Here is an 18,781-nt window from a genome sequence, read left to right as displayed (position 1 = left end):
ATGAGTACTAGTTGGAAAGAAACGTCCCAGTTTGTTCTAGATCCTCGATATAATTCCGAAATTTACGTAAAGGTTAACACCTTGCGAAAGGAACGACAGTATTGGAAGATTTGTTTCGAGCGCGTTTTTAAATTCCGTACCCTAACAGTAACTGGGGAACCAGATCGCGATTACCAATACAAAGCCAGCTACTGTAGTATTAAAATAAGGGATATCACCAGCTCGAAAATCGGCGCAAGTGATTTTATATTTCTGACCGACAACAAATTTAAAACATGTATAGACCTTGCAAATTTGGTCCCGGACATTTGCATGAGAATTTGGATGACATTCGGCTGTGAGAACAGAGCCAAACCTAAAGGTATTTCGTATGAGCCCATGAATATATTGTTGGAGAAAGGCGTCTTGACGGACTTCACTATCAAAACCAAGAACCAAGATATCCCTTGTCACAAACTCGTCTTGGCAGCTCGGTCTGACTACTTCCGTACCATGTTCACAACTGGCATGAAGGAGAGCGAAGATAATGTCTTGCACTGGGAGGACGTTTTCGACGAGGCTACCGTCAAGGATTTGATCCAATACGTTTACAGTGCATCGAAGCCATCGCGCATTAAAACCACTTGCTTCGCGTTGTTTGAAGCCTCCCGCCTGTGTCTGCTGGAAGAACTGAAAGAGATGTGCATCTCTGAAATCATCCCCGCCATGACCTTGGACAACGTCTTGGAAGTATTGACCATGGGTGAAAAGTACGAGTCGGACGAGTTGAAGGAAGAAGCTCTGAATTTCATCGTCGAGAAGTACTCGGAGTTGGAAGGCGACCCCAGCAAGCTGGTCGGATGGAGCGAGTTGGAGCCGCAAATGGGTAAAAGTGTGCTGCTATCCGTCTTTAAAATTATTGGGCGTAAACAGATACAAGTATAAGAGGTTCAATGAAACCTCATCATTGATCAATTGTTTCATTTTAACGTGATAAAACGAATCACGCGCCATACTTTTTTTCCCACATTTTGTTTTTTAAACTCTAAAATTAGGAGATTATGTTTAAAAATATTAAAGAGCAGATCTTTGACAATTTCTTGTTTGGTAGTCGAGTTTTTTATTTCTGTGTATTTGAATGCTGCGTGGAAACGGTATTTTCCCTATTCTCGCGGTATTCCCGTGGGAATGGTCCGTAATGGGAGTGAAAAATTATATACGGTAATGGAATGGATGGAAATAAAAAAAATTGGTCGGGAATGAATTTTTTACTTTTCGAATATTTCCTTCGCCCAGTGAAGTTTCCAATTCCGCCATATGAAACCTTCTTATTCTGAAAGAAGAATAGGACTCTACCTTTCGAAACCACGGAAACCTTCCTCGCGCGAAGGAAACTATAACTCAGTGAACGAAACTTCGTCTTAACTACGCGAAACTGTTCTATATTCTTCCAATTAAAATGGTCTTCGTTTGAAGATTTTTACGGAGTTTTTACTAAAGAGTTTCTTCGCAAGAAGATAAACATATGCTGATAGGTTAAAAAAAGATAATATGACGATTACAAGTTAACATTTCAAATAATTTTACTAGAGTAAAGGTTGCTCGGGCGATAAATTGTTGAAGGTTGATATTGGTAAGAAAAAGGTGTTTATTTCCTTTTCAGTACTATTTTTGAAATAAAACGAAAGGTGTTGATACAATTTCATTATTTTTATCACAGTTTTGCTAGTCAACTTTCCATTGAAGTTTTCACTGGACAATAAAGGTTAAATTTCAACTGCAAAAAGTATCCTCCGTACTGAGAAAAAATAAATCTTTCAAAAAAGCTGAATTAGAGTTCAAGCAGTCGTAGCTTCGGCCAAGCTCATCATTGTTTATAGCAGTGGCGTTGTCGGATGGCCCTTTTTTTAGAAAAAAAAGTGATTTGTTACGAGAGTATTTAAAAAAAGGAATCGTCACCTGACTAACCTGTCACCATTGTTATAAATTTAGAACATACTTGCTAGTTCGGGAGATTGCGTTAGAAAAAATGACTTCTGTCGCTTCGAGTGTCGAAAAGAAAACTAAAGTTCCCAGCCGTTATTGAAGATGGAATTTACAGGATCATTACTTTTAGAGTGGAAGTCTACTAGACAAAAAGGGTCTACTTTCGAAAACCGTGTAGTCAACTGTTTGATTTGCAACACAATTTTACATGGCGATAACCCTAAAAACTTGGAAAGGCATCAGAAGGTAAGATATTTAATTCAATACAATTAATTTCTCAATCGTAGTTCGCTTTAAACATAATCTGTAAGAGATACGTGCGTCATATTTTGTCTTCCGTGCAGCCGCCACTGCTGTATAGTACATAACCATAAGTTTATAATATAATAATATTAATTTTTATATAAATATGTTACACGTTAAACGTTTACGAGAGATAGTCACAAGATACTAAAAGGTTTTCGGTTATGTTTCTGCACGTTTCCATGATTCACGTAGCCTTTAACAGCGCCTCCGTGCTGAGCTGTTGGTAAAATATTCCCTAACTCTTCATCCGCTAGGCTTGAAATTATGTTTAAATATTGGTTTTCATTTGCGCGAGTCATAATGTATTTTTCTTTACGCGCGTAAAAGCCCTCGTATGTTTTTTTTTTCAAATCAAGCTTTATTTATTACTAATGTATCTTATACATAGTTATTGTTCTAAGTCACGTTTATCTTAGTTTACAAATTTCACATTTATGCATATAAATAAAACTCAAAATTAAAATTAACCAAAAGAAAACAAAAACTTTAGCTGTGAAACGTAATGTTTCGCGAGTTCATGGAAACCAAGGCTAAGGGTGGAAACTTAGCTTTATTGTGAATAAACTATGTATCCTACACGCAGATCCCTCTAAATTTACCTACCGGCCTATTAACCGCGCAAGAGCGTTATAAATGTTATAGCGTTATCACGACCCGTTAACTTTCGGGAGTGATCATCTTGTTATCTTTCTAATTTTTTTTTCGTTTCTACCCTCAGTATAGCCACCTAGGGACCAACTCATAATGTTGTTTTGTTTTGTTTAATTCTTCTGGCCTATTCTGGCAGCCCCGTAGCTTTTTTTAGTTATTTACACACTCCAATAAGATAAGGGGCCATCTAATTATCTAGTATATAAAGCCAAGTCAGCTTTGGACAAAAAAGGCAGTTTTCTTCAGTTTTAAACGTTTTAAACGTTTCTTCAAGAATGTGATCAGAATGTGATATACAGCATTCGGTGACGCGGTTCGACGTGAAGGTTAAAAGTGCACGGTATTTGTGCGGGTGTTTCGGGTCGAATTCGTGGTTGTGCGCGATAATTCTTGTGTTAAAGTTATGTGCGGTTAATTCCTTGGCATAGGAAGGTTACTTGAAGAACGAAAAGTACTTTTGAACTTAGTTTTTTCTCTTTTACTGTATTTTGTTTAATTGTATTATATAACTGAAACCCTTATGTCCCGAACTAATTTCCTGCGAATTTAGCAGAGGATTATATACCACCCCTTTTGTTAAATCAGAAACCCCGTACTGTAGATTACTTCTTTTGTTCACCTGTCAGAGCAGCCACACTCCCATTACTTTCTAGTCTGGTCAAAATCCACCACATCCGAAATTAAATATTAAATTGGTACAAGTTAACTATCTTTAATTTATGTTAGGCTAGTCGAAGCCCCTTTTTTCGAATTTTCTTTTCATCAGCCAAAGTATTTTCTGTATACAGATATTTATTTTGTCTCAACCCCAAGGCCCATCATAGCCGCGAGGTATTAATTCCTTACAAATTAGGTAAGGATAACTATTTAACAATTGTATAGGTATAAGGGTGATGATAATAAGTGCAAAATAAAAAGTTATTATTCTTGCATAACTACTATTGATTTCATTTACCGAACATTGTGACAATACCGACTCTAAGGATCCCGAATAAATAAATTCGATACATACGGCACGGGGAAATAAGTATTTAAATTCCCCTCGAGTTTAGTGCGTGGGTCAGATTCTCAAGGTTACAATTGGAACTTTTTGAATCTCCCCTCCTTGCTGATCTCCACGACTCCCCCCCTGAAAGTTATAGAGAGTAGCGGATGAAGACTCTAATTTTTTTTTCTTTTTATCAATTGTTACGTATTGTATTTTTTAAATTTTGCTCCTCAAAATAATTGCTGGTTGTGCTCCCCAAAGCGGAGCCGCCCCGTTTTAAAAGGGCGCGTTGTATAACGTTATCTCTTGTAAAATTACGCTTACCAGGGAGAGGGGACCTGTGCAATCTGATGGGAGATTGCACGAGTCCCCTCTCCCGGGTAAGCGTGATCTGATGAGAGATTGCACGAGTCCCTCTCCCGGGTAAGCGTGATCTGATGAGAGATTGCACGAGTCCCCTCTCCCGGGTAAGCGTGCTCTGATGGGAGATTGCACAGGTTTCCCCCAATTTCAACTGAAATTTAAAAGGCCCGCTATTCTCCAAGACCACTCTCGCAGTCCCGGGGATAGCTGTATTACCGTACGCTACGGTATTTTTACTGGATTCTTAAATTAACAGGAGAATCTATCTATCGATAAAATTGCCATTGGACAGAGCGGGATTGGCCACAAGGGAAAGTAGGCCCATGGAGCCCAGTGCACCCTGGTACATGTAGGTCAAAATCCACTTGCGCCGTGACGACATTTTCCTTAAAGGAAGTATAATTACAAAGCGCCGTGTTTTTGGTGGATTAACGAATTTAGCCTTTATGCCACCAATCTTAACTGGACAACTTTAGAAATTTCGCTAGTTAATTTAAAACCAAGTCATCACGGTTTCGATTCTATTTATACTCCCTTAAGGCATGAGCCAATAAAAGCAGGACATGACTATCTTAAAACTACGCGGCCAATAAGATAAACAAATGAGCTGGTGGTGCCACCCAACGGTAAAACTTTAAATATAAGGAAAACGTCGGACTTGAAACAAGTCACGTGAGGTCTTTTTAAATGGCTTCGGGAAACGTGAGACCAAGGCTTCGTTACCGAATTGTTTTTTTTAAATTAAATTCGCATCTTTTTCATTAAAGAATAATAATGAAAAAGGATTATTACCATGTAAATACCTTATTTTATACCGACACCTATCATTTTGTATTAGTTCAGGTATTTGTTTTAAAATTAAGAATTAAAATCCCCAACCCACCAAGAAGTGGCTAGAAAACTTTAGCACCGCAGCGCTACCTAAAACTATTTCGGTCACGAATTTACAAGTACGTCAAGATAATTTTAAAGTTTAAATTTTGTTTACTTCGTCAGAATCGTCATTCGCCACTCGTGACTCGGGTTTGTGTAGTGTAATGAATAGCGCTTTGGTTGACCCTGAGGCTTAAATGCCCAGCTGACAAAATGGGTGCCATTCGATGGCTCCTGGTAGTGTCGATAATCGAACATTTAAAAACTAAATCCAAATTAAGTTATGAATTAACCAAAGGTTATTGATAGATAACCGATTTAATCCAGAGGCATAGCCAGGATTTGGTTTCGGGAGGGGCACACATTGAAAAAAGTAAAACAAAAAGTGTCGGGGGGGGGGCACGTGCCCCCTGTGCCCTCCCCTGACTACGCCAATGATTTCAGCCACCCTAGAATCTAAGGTAAAATAGTAGAATTAATTAGCAATAGATCCATCTTCTATCAGGGTGTAAGTTACCTACTGGCGGAGGCGTAGCCAGAATTTGGCTATGGAGGGGGAACACAATTGAAAATAAAAATAAAGTAAAATATCTGTTCATATAACCATGCATGTGCCCCGACCTTGGATTACGCCTCTGCTCGATTAGCCGAGTACTCGATTACCCGAAATAGTAAATATTGTTCTTAATCGAGTACTCGATACCTGACTCGATCTACTAAAAATCTTTACTCACACAGAAGTAATTAATAGTCTTTCAATAGTATATTGCTTACGCAATAGCAGTACCAGAAATGAGTAGATAGAACGTATCCCGAGAGGAAATTATTATTTATATATCAATTATATTTGAAAAAAAAGTACTTTTTGCATAAATAAATGTCCCTACGAAGTGTATTTTTTACATTTAAATTCGTTAAACATTAATACATTCATCAATGTGAGAACGCACTGTGTTAATGTTAAGAGGGTGGCCGAAAGAGGAGTGAAAATGGAGTATAGTCAAAACTACTCCCTATAATTTTTAGGTGTAGGCAAAGTTACCCGTAGAGAATGACGTATGAAAAGGTGCGCAGCATGGAGCTGGAACTTTAGCTTACACAAAGACACTAAAGCCTTAGGTACGTTAGTTGTGCTACTGAATGATTAAAATATCGCTTAAAGGGTTTATAACATTTTTCGGAAGTAGAGGGGAAGGAGGAGCACGCGAAGAGCGTTAAAGATTTACATGCAGCAGCCGCAGCTAATTTTGTTAGAAGCTTGACCTTCCATGCCTTGGTTATAGTCTCTTTAACTACGGTTACGTTAAAAAAATTGCCGCATCAGGCAGTCGCGCTTTAATTGAATCCAGGATCTTTGACTTGAGCTTCAAAGGGGTCCTCAGAAGTTAGACCTTCCTTTCTACAATCCTCTCAGGCATTCCTCTTTAAGCATGTTCCCGGATCACTAGTTTTAAACCTTATAGTTTTTATAAGGTTTTATAAGTAATGATTATAAATAAATAAATAATGAATATAAATAATAAAGAATATAACTAAGTAATAAAGAATCCAGTACATCTTGAAGGCTGCCTGAAGCTTGCCAAGGTGAATATTATTGTCCTTGAAATAGGATTAGTTTGGTCAATTTCTTTCTAATTGATTCCCTCTTCATTTTTTCATTTAGAGTCTTGGCAATCTTACGCAATCTGATATTGGTATAAATGTTTATTACGTTTTTGATAAGGTAGTTCAAATGATGGTTCCAGCCAAATTCTTGGTCAAACATGTGTTCTGTTAGATTTGAAAAAAATTTTTCGTTCATCAAGCATCGTCTTACAAGTGTTTCAATTCTGAGTGGAATGTTTTTCAAAGAACCACCACATTTTTCAAGGTTGAGACTTTTGATGCATTTTTCCGTGAGTGTAATAATCTTTATTACGTCTTTAGATGGATGTACCAACCCGCCATGGTCGCGAATTAAAAGCAAGGATTTTGATGAAACACAATAGTCATGAAAGCTTCTATTATTGTCATCTGGATTCTCCTGTAATGCTGCTTTGCATTGATGACAGCTAAGAATTCTATTCACCTTCCTTACAACAAAGCCAGCGACATAGTGAAGGATGTTGTCCGTTATCAAGTTTGAACCATCAAAACAAAACTCTAAATCAGCATCGTCTTCAATTTCATCAGTAAGTGAAACATGAGATGTGGTGTCCTTTTGTAAGAAATTATTGGAACTTTCGAATAAATTAGGAATTGATGTATCATCGAGGGCTAAAATATTGGCGCAGCCAGATGCCTCCAGCTTGGCCATAAAAGACCTCTTATAGGCAGACTTAAACTGAGCTACTGTGGGGTTATTTTTGTAGCCTCCCTGCTGTCGATAAACACTAAATGTAAGTTCTAAGTGATCTTGAGATAACTTGTAGGTAGGGAGATATCTGTCTAAAGTGAAATTCTTAAAATTTGATTCTTACAACTCAACTTTAAACCTAATCAGTACTTCAATGGTCCTTCAGGCGTAACTAGAGTATCTACCAGATGTAGAATACCAGTGATGGAAACTGCAAAACCCAGAGGTCCAGTTTTTCCAGTTGATTCTGAAATCAAGTTTCCTTCGTAATCGCATAAATTTAACATCAAATCTTTCATTTTCAGGAGGCTTGTCCTTGCTCTCTCTTTGTTATAGCTATTGATTGGAGCCTTGTACCCTTTAGCGTATGGATTTCGTGAATTGAGGATATCAAAAGCTCTGAGGTAAGCAAAACAAATTTAATATCTTAACATGTGCTAATACCAACACCCTATATCTACCTATCCACAATTTCAATGAAGTTAACTGTTGGATCACATTTCTGAAACTCTTTGACCTTAATTTCCTTCAGAAATTTCATGGCGCTCGCTACTGAGGCACTCATTGTTTGTACTGCCAATTTGACTTTCATCTTTTGTGTATGAAACCTTATGTGAAAGCGTGTAAGTTTGTTGGCCAGACTAAGACCCTCTACAGCTTAAATGCTCTCGAGTAATTCCACCAAAGACCATAATATTTCCTATTATTTGTCAAGATGTTTATAATGTTACTAATTTATTCTTTTTTCCAGAAGTTAAAAAAAATTGCTTTACTTCGTTATAATCATTTCGCTGATCAAAGATGACCTTGAAAAATTCCCACAAGTTTCTTAGAAGTTTGAACATATGACATATATCCAAAATGAATACCACTTTTTTCTCTGGGTTTGCTAAATTATTTTTTTTATAAATTTTAATTTCAAATTTCAACTTTTAATAATTATGAATTTTACCAGGGTTAGGAAAAACTGATTTTATTTCTTTGGATGTCATAACCACGCCTAATCGCTGGGCTATTGCAATATTGGAAGAAAGTCCATCAGCTACCAACGCAACACATTCAGCACCAGTGGCTTTGATGTGATGAAAAGCTTCACGAACCAGCTTGTCCAACAACCAGGCTGGTGTTCCATGAACAAAAAAGTAACCAATTGGAATTTTCCAACTGCCATTAATGGAAACAACCAAAAAAACCAAGGCAGAAGTTGCTATGGTGTCATTGCCAAGAGATGTCTCTAGGCTCGTACCATAATTGATGTACCCATCAAAAAACTTTCCATTCCATCGTACTTCCTTGCGGACAGACATTTCATCTATCATAAGTGACGTTAGAATGGGGTAAGATGACTTTTGAACTTCTTTAGTTATAAAATCTAAGCTTTGCATGGTAAATCCAGGGTCTCCATTAACTTTAGTTGCCCAATTTCTTAGTGAGTTAGGATGTGGTAAGGTGAAGAATCGCCCTTAGATAACGGTAAGCTTTAGGGCTGTAAAAGTGAAGGGTGACTGCAAATTCCCGTAATGTATTATTGTATGGTTTTTTAGCTAAATTTTTGGGACCAGCTTCTTTCAATTGTTTAAAAAGTTCTTTGGCAACAGGGGAATAGAGCTCTTCTATTTTGGCAAGATTTTCTTCTTCGGCAAGCTTTCCGGTACGCAATGTTGTTAATATTGCTTTAAAACTTCCCAATTTATTTGTTTGCCGCTTGACTTTTTGCTTTACACTCTTAAATGCTTTTTTAATTCCTTTTCTTTTAAGAGCTTGTTTGGTCAACTGCATTTTTAATCTGAGTATTTTTTGATCCTGAAAGTATTTACAAGTGGTAATTTTAATTAAATTTATAAATGGATCTTTGCATGTATTTTCTTTAAATCAAATGAAAAAAAAACCTTTTTGCGAACTAATTCCTGAAATTTCAGTAGCTGCTTTTCATATGTAGTGTTGTAAGTCTATATGAAAAAACTAAATTAAATTAAGATTTTTGAATGTTAGGGGAAAAATATACATGATCGGGCATTGAAAGACATGTGTTTTTGGTTTCAGTGTGGCACAATTTCTTATCAGTGTCTTCTCTTGTCTTCAAAATTAATTTAATTTTAGTTACTCCACGAAAACTTTTAACTTAAATCAAATGTGTAATCTGTACCTCAAGTGGAAGAGTATTTTGATTTTGAATTTCCATTGCGATATCAAGGATCTCTTGATTTGAACCTATATCCAAATCCACAAAAATTAAACTTTTTGTATCCTCTATAGTTGAGTTTTGCAAATCCTCTGTCGTTATTCTTTTGACATCCTCTGTAGTTGTGCTTTGCGCTTCCTCTGTAGATGAGCTTTCCATAACTTCGTTAACTGTACAGTTCCTTCTACTGTACGTTTTCTGTAAAAAGTTATCTAAGTAATTGTCTAATAATTTATTTTCTTCTTACATAGTACCATGCCAGCTCTAAAATTTGTATTTAAGAAAAGTGAAGGTGTTGCGGTGTTTGTAAGGATTTTAAAAGTGGTGTTTTTCATGAAGTCTTCCTCTGTAAAATGATCACCGCAAACTGCATCTGTTGCGTTTGGAACCCAGTCTGGTTTTCCAATGGCTTTAAGCCATTTTTGCAACAATGGATTCACTTTACCTGGAAACCTTATTGTAATTTTGAATAATTTAGAATATAAATGTCTTTTATTTATTTTTTTTTAATTTTAGTGCTGCTCCTACTTATGCCAAGAGACTTTTTTGTTTCTTCCATTATTTTCGCAAGACGAAATTGCGCATTTCCTACCCATTATGCTTAAAATTTAACTCAAAATCTATTACAAAATAGTAAAGAACTCACAAAAGAAACCTTTATTGTGTTAATAAAGAGTTTTCAGATGTATATGACTTTAATTTAAAAAAACGCGTTTTCAAAATTTTTCTTAAAAACGCGTCGCTTTCCCGCTTCAATTTATAAGTTAAAATTCTAATTGTTCACAAAGTCGCTAAGAGGTGGCGGCAGGGGTCGTCGAAGAATTTTCATTTAAATAGTTGCATTTTTCGCTCATAGGTGGCGGCAGGGGTCGTCGAAGAATTTTTCATTTAAATAGTTGCATTTGTCGCTCATAGGTGGCTTTTGTCGTAGTTGATAACCCTCCCATGTTTTTCGTTCCTATCTTCACTAATGCTGTGTTAAAGCCTATGGGGAAAATTTGAACTGGGGCTCTAGATAATATTATTCCCAACTCAATGATCCAGACATGGGCACTTTTTAGCCTATCTATCTTTTTACCTCTCAAAACACCGAAGCGTTTTAATATCATTTTAAAATCAAAGATGAATAACTTTTATCGATCAGTTTTTCTCCTCTCAATTTTTTTTAATATAGCGCCAATATCATTATTCTGATAAAATTTTCTATCAATCCCTCAAAAGGTTTAAATATCAAGTGAATATCAAATGTAATTAATTTCTACCCGATCAATTGTTTTAAAAACCCACAACATTTACAAATAAAATTAAAATCAAATCTTTGAACTCTCAACCAGAGGGATTTTTTTACCTTTACAAAATCTTTAGAAAGCTCAAACTTCCCGTGACGTGCGGTCTTAAAGGTCTTTGACCTCTTGGTCTTCAGGCTGAGAATAAGATGACTGAGAAAGTTATTATTTGGAAATATAATAAAATTTAAAACTTGACACGTGCGAATGAATAAAACTACCGAAGCCCCAAAAATCTCCAACGATTTGCTCATCTCCTCAGCGAAGTCATCTAGCTAAAGAATATCCTGAGAACAGACGGCAGCGGTGGGGTTTCCGGACGAGGTTCTGGTGGCTTCTGCCAGCTCTGTTGTGAGGTCGACAACTTGCCGTACCATTTTCTGCGATTTAACGCGAGTGCTTAAGAAATAAAAAGCTAGCTGGTGTGATGATTTTAACGCGCACATTTAAAAATATACCCTGCTTTTGCGCTTTACTTTTTTGAGTAATTATGACTAGGTCGCATACATAGTTTTCACAAAAGGGGGTAGTGACATGTTGGTCTCTATAAAATGTATTATCGTTACGTTATCATCATTGTAGTGGAAGGCTAGTGTCATCCCTCTTTCCCCCATAACTATCTGCCTTATAGCAATGACCGCATCTCCTCGTGAATACCACCTATAGCGAAAGACCGCCGATAACTTGCTGGGGTGAATTAGAGCCATCATCGATAGTACTGAACCAAAAGAGCCATAGCGAAATGTCGTAATTGACTGTGGCTGAGTTCCTCAAGTGACCGGAAAAATGGTGACAACCCCTTTTTGTATAATCTATGAATATAAAAGTAACGCGCTATGTTTGCCTGTGCCACTAGAAAGGGTAACGTGTCCAACATTTCGCTTGGCCCCCGTCCAAAAAGTTTGGCTTCAAATTCACTACATTGACTGTGTGTATGTACGGTTTCCAGTAAAAGTAAAAAGAGTGAACCGGCGCCCCAGAGGGAATCCCCGCCCGCAGCATTGTCTAAGGTTTCAGGTTGTGTAATAGATAAAATTAAGTAAAAGTATACTTACACATTCGCGGGACCTGATGCGCTTCTTTTAAGTAAGTACATCCTGTTCACCCTATGAAATCTACGCTATAAAAGGAAGGCCAAAAAACCAAAAAAGTCACTTACCGCTCTCCATTTAAACTGACGGTCGATGCGGTGGCAACGTGGTATGACCAAACGCATCTCCGCAAATCGACGATGGTTTTCCAGTCACAATACAGCGAAGAAGTCGCAGCCGAGCAGTCCGCGAGGGAATCAGCAGCTGTTGTTTATTTTAATACACAGAGCCAGAGACTCTTCGGATTGGTTATACGAGGGAATTTCCCTCAAAGCAACATTGTTAAAAGAGCTAGTTAGAGATATAAGGAAAAGAGTCTGACTCCGCGGTTTCGACGAGGCCACTAACATTGGCGTCGTGGAAGTTCTTTCCCCCGACACTACGCGGTGCTGTAACAAGAAAACCAAACTTAGTAAGACAGCAGGGTTGCCAGTTGTTTGGTTTCCGTCCAATTTGGGTGGTCCTTGATGGTCGTGTAGAGTTTTTTGAATTGAGGGGAACAATACTAGAATATTCTTCTTATTCAAAGCCGAAAAAATTTTAAAATTCCAAGGATGGGATATAACCAGAAACATATTTGAGAAATGAAATTTCGATTATGTGAAAATTTAATTGGAAACTTTAATTAAGAAATCCTTATATTACGAAATTTTTTTGAAAAAAATTTTCTTAAGCACTTCAATAATAGTATAAACCTCAAAACATTTTAGGCCAGACACATTTCAATCCTTCGGGGAAAACTTCAAAAACATGCAACCAAGAGCTTAAACCAAAAATTGAACCAAAGGAATAAAAGATATCAACCTGGGATATTTCATCCGCAAAGCTCTTCAAATGCTTTAATTAGAACACATCAAATAAATACGATTTCTAATAGTAACAAACCGGCGGGGCAAACGTTTACTAAATTTAACAAGCGCTCCCTAAACAAAACTACCCTGAATTGAAACAAAAGCGGCACAATTTCAAATAATCGGTCGGGCTTCAAATAACGAAACTAAATTATAAATAGAAACAGAGGAAAAGAGGAATTCACAACAGAGTTTCCAGGTATTCTTGAGGTCAACGAGGACAAAAACTAAAAACAATTTTGAGTAATAAACCAAAATTATCGGATTTACCACTTTTTTAATGAAATGGAGTATATATATATAAAATAAATAAAATTTTATTTTAGTATAACATATAAGATATCCGAAGTTTGATTGTCACGAGCTAGCTGGGTTCTTTGGCAGCCTTGTATTTCGAAAAGGAGCCAAATCGGCCAATTCACACCTCTGACAAACTCCTAGGGGATCACCGAAGACATAGCCCCACCGCCTCTACGAGTCCTCTAGAGGGCCACCGAAGGCAATCCCTCACCCCCCCCCCCCCCCGCAAATCGGAAGGGACAACTTTTTGAAGAAAAATATTGTGCCTGAGGTTTAATAAAGTCGTAATTCTAACTTAGAAGGCCCCCCGGGTTTTTAAAAAAGGGGATTTTCTTACTGATAGTTACTTATCACAGCAAAACGTGGGTTAAGAGAGGGCCCTATCCAAACGTACAGACTTGACTGCCCGGCCGGCTACCCAATGAAACACGATAAAGTCAAAACCAGTGCTGAAGACGTCAAACCGAATGGGAGCGGCGGCGTCCCGGTCCCCCTCCCAATAATTCGGTCCCCCTCCCAATAATTCGGTCCCCCTCCCAATAATTCGGTCCCCCTCCCAATAATTCGGTCCCCCTCCCAATAATTCGGTCCCCCTCCCAATAATTCGGTCCCCCTCCCAATAATTCGGTCCCCCTCCCAATAATTCGGTCCCCCTACCGGGTGAGCGGCACGAAATAAAAATGGCTGATACAAACAGAGCACCAACAAGACCACGAGCTTACCCCCTATTTTGGCAGGCCACATACTCTTACTGGCATGACGGTGGCGCGTTTGCTAGAGAAAGTGAAAAAAAATTTATATCTTCTCAAACGTCAGTGAGGAGGGGTTGAAATAAACAACGCGTCAGAATCTAAATGTGCAAACTTTTTCCTATCAATCATTTACCTCTCAATATCATCAAGATGGCCCCAATATCACTATCGCGATATTCACAATTCAGATCAATTTTACTATCAATAAAAATCCGTGGAATCACAACTAATCAATTTTTTACGGTCTTGTAAAACATTTCAAACTAAATATTTGTATAGAAGTTTTTGGGTAAAAAATCGTATCAAAATTGATAGAATTATAAGGTATATTTCTGAAATCGATCTAAAAAAGTATCAGATTCAAAAAAGATATGATTTCTCTGCAGTCCTGCACACCGACTTGGCGTGAAGTTTGCGATTTTCCGAAACCACGCCCCCTTTCTGTTAATTTAGCAAGGAATCGCTATTTTGCGATTCTTAAAAACGTCTCTGCACAGGGCGTTTAGTAACCATTGAAACGTCTCCACAGTTTTTATGAACAGATTTGGTACGAACAAAAACCACTTAAGATCTTCATTGCTCTATCGTCTCTACCAAATGTGTAGAGTTTTTTATACCCTGGTTAGAGTTTATCGCGCCTTGAAAAACAATACATAGCCACTACGTGTAGTAACGAAAGGTGTAGTTACTCCTTTTCCATATAGTTTAAACAAAGACCAAAGCAGTTCGTTAGGATGACCTTCACTGCGCCATTCACATAATAATGAATTCTCACCGTCAAGGAAATTGGAATATTGGAAGTGGAAGAATACACTTTAGCCGGGAGTAGTGGCTCACTCCTGTAATCCCAGGCGTCCGGGAGGCAGAGTTTGTGGATGGCCGTCTGAGGACGACCACTAATCCCCCAACGGGTGGTTGTCATACTTCCGCCACGGGTGTCCCAACCCTATCCCCAAGTATCCCCCCGTTGGCGTGGCCGTAACACATATCTCGCACCTGATTAATCAAATGGACCAGCGGACTGAATTGTCCCACCCGTTACAATCGCTCATAACGAGCTTCTAAAAAAAAAAAAAAGAATACACTTTACCTATCCAGGGTTATCAGCATTCTGTTAGGGCAAATCCCATTTCAAGAACGAGAGCTTGATTGAGCGCATCTAGGAAAATTTTGACCCCTAAAAATTGTAAAAAGGAAAAGGGAAATCCGAACAAAAATAACCTAAATCTGAGGAAATTCGAAGGAAAACCGGGAAAAATAAATTTTATTTAAAGCTTAGATAAAAAATGGCACACCTTCATTAAATTGACTTATTATGAAAGAATCAATTAAGACAATCAAAAGTATTTTGTTAAATGCGCTTTAGCTGGCACCCCTGAAATTTTGTTTTGGCAATTTGGAAAGTCGTCTGCTAAATAACTGGTAAAATTGTTCGTAGTTTAAATGAAAATAAAAGTATTATTTCTTCAGGATATTTGTTATTTTTGTTTTACAACATCCCAAGTAATCGTTATACGCTAATATCATTCATTTTAGTGGTTTGGAAAACAAGGGAATTTTTATTCCTAAAAGGAAAATTTTAAGGGTCAGAAAGGGAAATTCCTTTTTCGCGAACTGGCATCACACAGGTTCTTTGTTTGTGGCGAAAGCCAGACCATGGAGGAAGCACGTGACTGATACTGCGTTCAGTCAATAGGAGCGGACAACTCCATAGAAGAGGAGGGGTTCAAAAATCAAGTGGCTCTGCCGAACGGCGGACACACCAACTGAGTCTAAGCGGACGAATTTTCGTGAAAATTGTTTTTTCTCCCTAATGCTTTTCCAACGGGAATTTGTTTTCCTAACTGTGTTGCAATTCGGAGACTTTTTAATAATTTTAGTGTTTGTACTCAACTTTGAATTTTTCATATGATTTTTAGTAAGTTTCCAGGTTTTATTTAAGACTACTTTCATAATTTTCCCTTAATTATTTCGCTCGTAATCTACTTTTAAAATCGACGAAAATTTTAAGGCGAGGAAATGAATTCCCCGCCTTTGGGACCTGTATTTGTGCTAGGCCTCGGTTTTAATGTTTGGAATTTAAAAATCATTGCGCAATACCGAGGCCTAGCACAAATACAGGTCCCAAAGGCGGGGAATTCATTTCCTCGCCTTAAAATTTTCGTCGATTTTAAAAGTAGATTACGAGCGAAATAATTAAGGGAAAATTATGAAAGTAGTCTTAAATAAAACCTGGAAACTTACTAAAAATCATATGAAAAATTCAAAGTTGAGTACAAACACTAAAATTATTAAAAAGTCTCCGAATTGCAACACAGTTAGGAAAACAAATTCCCGTTGGAAAAGCATTAGGGAGAAAAAACAATTTTCACGAAAATTCGTCCGCTTAGACTCAGTTGGTGTCTCCGCCGTTCGGCAGAGCCACTTGATTTTTGAACCCCTCCTCTTCTATGGAGATGTCCGCTCCTATTGACTGAACGCAGTATCAGTCACGTGCTTCCTCCATGGCCAGACGCTCTGGAAATCGTGTTAAGCCTAATTTCGTATTAAGTTTGCGAATTGAATCACTATGAAGGACGGAAGCTGGAAGGAAACTTTCAAGTTTAGTCCTTTTAACAGTGATTTGTCCGGTGTTTACCTGAAAGTGAACGCGATGCAGAAAGAACGACAAGTTTGGAAACTTAGTTTCAAATACACTTACGTTAATTCAAAATCTTTCAATTTGTCAGTAACGGGGGAACCGGATCGAGGATATAGATACCGGGCCAGCTACTTCGAAATCCAAATCATCGAATCCACAAAAGTAATAGGGCAACAACGTATTAATCTCAACGAGCACAACTTTAATAAATTCAAAGGTACCATTGCCTGTCTCCACTCTTCTGGGAGCCAGTTCATTCCCATCTCAGTGACCTTCGGCTGCGAAGGTGTCTCAAAACCTGAGGGGATTTCTTACAATTTCGTCAACAAAATGTTAGAGAAAGGCTTCTTGACTGAGTTCACCATAAAAACCAAGCGTCAAGTTTACCCTTGTCATAAACTCGTCTTGGCGAACAGCTCTGAATACTTCATGACAATGTTTATAACTCAAATGAAAGAGAGTGAAGATAATATCTTGAACTGGGAGGACGTTTTCGACGAGGCTACCGTCAAGGATTTGCTTCAGTTCATTTACACCGGATCCAAGCCACCAAATATTTCCGCCACTAGCTTCACGCTGATTCAGGCATCCCATCTTTGCCAGCTAGAAGAATTGAAAGATATGTGCACCACTGCAATCATTCCAGCCATGACCTTGGAAAAAGTCGTGGAAATCCTGGTCATGGGTGAAAAGTACGAGTCAGATAAGTTGCAGGAAGCAGCATTGAATTTCATCGTGGAGAAGTTCGACGATTTGGAGGGTGACCCGAGTAAGTTGGTCGGATGGAGCGAGTTGGAACCAGAAATGATCAAGAGCGTTTTGATATCCATCATTAAGATTATTAGGCGCAAAAAGATACAGATCAAAGAGGTTCATTGCAACTGATTAAAGGTTTTCTACATTTGACGTTTGTTCTTAACGTGATAAAACGTATCACAATTTTAAACTCTTAGCTTTCAATATATTTATAATTAAAGCTCTATCATTTCTTTGTCTCGACTTTAGTCCTTGTATTTGAGATGCATATGATTCATTTAATAATTTTAGTAGCATTGAAATGTGTATTATTATTTCGTACTTCTACCCGACTTCTGTTTTAGATAGATTCGGCGTAGGGTTGGCAAAATTTTGTTCTTGGTTCTTGGCTTTGATATAGTTTGAGTTAGTAAGAACGGATATTCATTATGTTTTCACGTCAGGTTCAATATTTTGGAATTTCTGGCTATTTTAATTAGTTTTTTTGTAGTTTATTACTCGAAGATCTATTTGATCCGAGATTCGCTCGAAGACCTATCGGTACGAGTTATTAGTAAGTTTTTTAATTCCTTCAAAAATAGTATATGCCCAAATATATATGGTTTTGACAAGGGGGTATTCAATTCGCACAGCAAAACTTTTTTCTGTTTTCAACTATGTGGAATATTGAAGCTAGAACTCTGGTCAACCAAAGTAATTCTTAACTTAAAATTTGTAAATATTTTAAAAAGAAGTGTAACTTCATGGAGTTTTTAAAAATATAAATTATTTAAAATTTGGGAGCTTTCGGACCGCGGTCCTTCGTCAGCCAAGCGTCGAATAATACTAATTTACAATACGAACATCGTTGTTGAAAGATTACACATTTTTTCCCCTATTATTTTTTAGGTTTTATCTTATTATTATGACTTTTTTAATTCAATTAAATATTTATAATTCTAAACTTATCTGGTTTCGCCATTTGAACATGGCATTTTTTTTATACTTTTGAAATCAAACAAGATGGCACAGGCCACCATAGAGGCTCCATTAAGTTGGCCCGCGACTTCATCGAATCTAGTAGTTAAATACCCTATCATGTTGCACCCATATTGCACCATTTTGCACCGTTAATTCCGAATTTTGCACCGCAACAGTTTAGTAGCAATTAAAATAATTAAGTTTCGCGGGCCAAGTTAATGCAACCCGCGAGTTTTTGGTTATTACACATTAAACGAGCCTATCTTATTGCACCCAAAATGCACTAAAATGCACCACCAACGTTTTAATTTTGCACCATGTGGTTCTCGGGATATTTAAATTTCAATTATCGCGGGCCAAGTTAATGCAGCCCGCGACTTCTGGTGTTTTTAATGTTTCACTAACCTATCATGTTGCACCCATAATGCACCATAAGGCACCACAAAAATTTTAATTTTGCACCATACGGTTCTCGAGATAT

At 37.6% G+C, this 18,781-nt stretch overlaps 2 protein-coding genes and 1 long non-coding RNA gene across 3 annotated transcripts; all 3 read left to right on the top strand.

The window, feature by feature from the left end:
* LOC149961123 (speckle-type POZ protein-like) lies at positions 1–924 on the top strand. Its single transcript, XM_090158112.1, has one exon. The coding sequence runs from the start codon at positions 1–3 to the stop codon at positions 922–924; it is 924 nt and encodes a 307-aa protein (XP_090014238.1).
* Positions 925–7,645: 6,721 nt separating this feature from the next.
* LOC149961122 (uncharacterized) lies at positions 7,646–8,119 on the top strand. The gene is made up of 3 exons (XR_016479829.1): positions 7,646–7,707; positions 7,787–7,885; positions 7,964–8,119. It is a non-coding gene; the product is annotated as an uncharacterized LOC149961122 (long non-coding RNA).
* An 8,393-nt stretch (positions 8,120–16,512) lies between these two features.
* Positions 16,513–17,469, top strand: LOC149961121 (speckle-type POZ protein-like). Its single transcript, XM_090158010.1, has one exon. The coding sequence runs from the start codon at positions 16,513–16,515 to the stop codon at positions 17,467–17,469; it is 957 nt and encodes a 318-aa protein (XP_090014136.1).
* Positions 17,470–18,781: the final 1,312 nt, after the last annotated feature.

Source organism: Leiobunum rupestre, chromosome 1 (genome assembly GCF_980474605.1).
Source record: "Leiobunum rupestre chromosome 1, qqLeiRupe1.1.hap1, whole genome shotgun sequence".
Lineage (NCBI taxonomy): Eukaryota > Metazoa > Arthropoda > Arachnida > Opiliones > Sclerosomatidae > Leiobunum > Leiobunum rupestre.
This window is presented reverse-complemented; position numbering and strand designations above follow the sequence as displayed.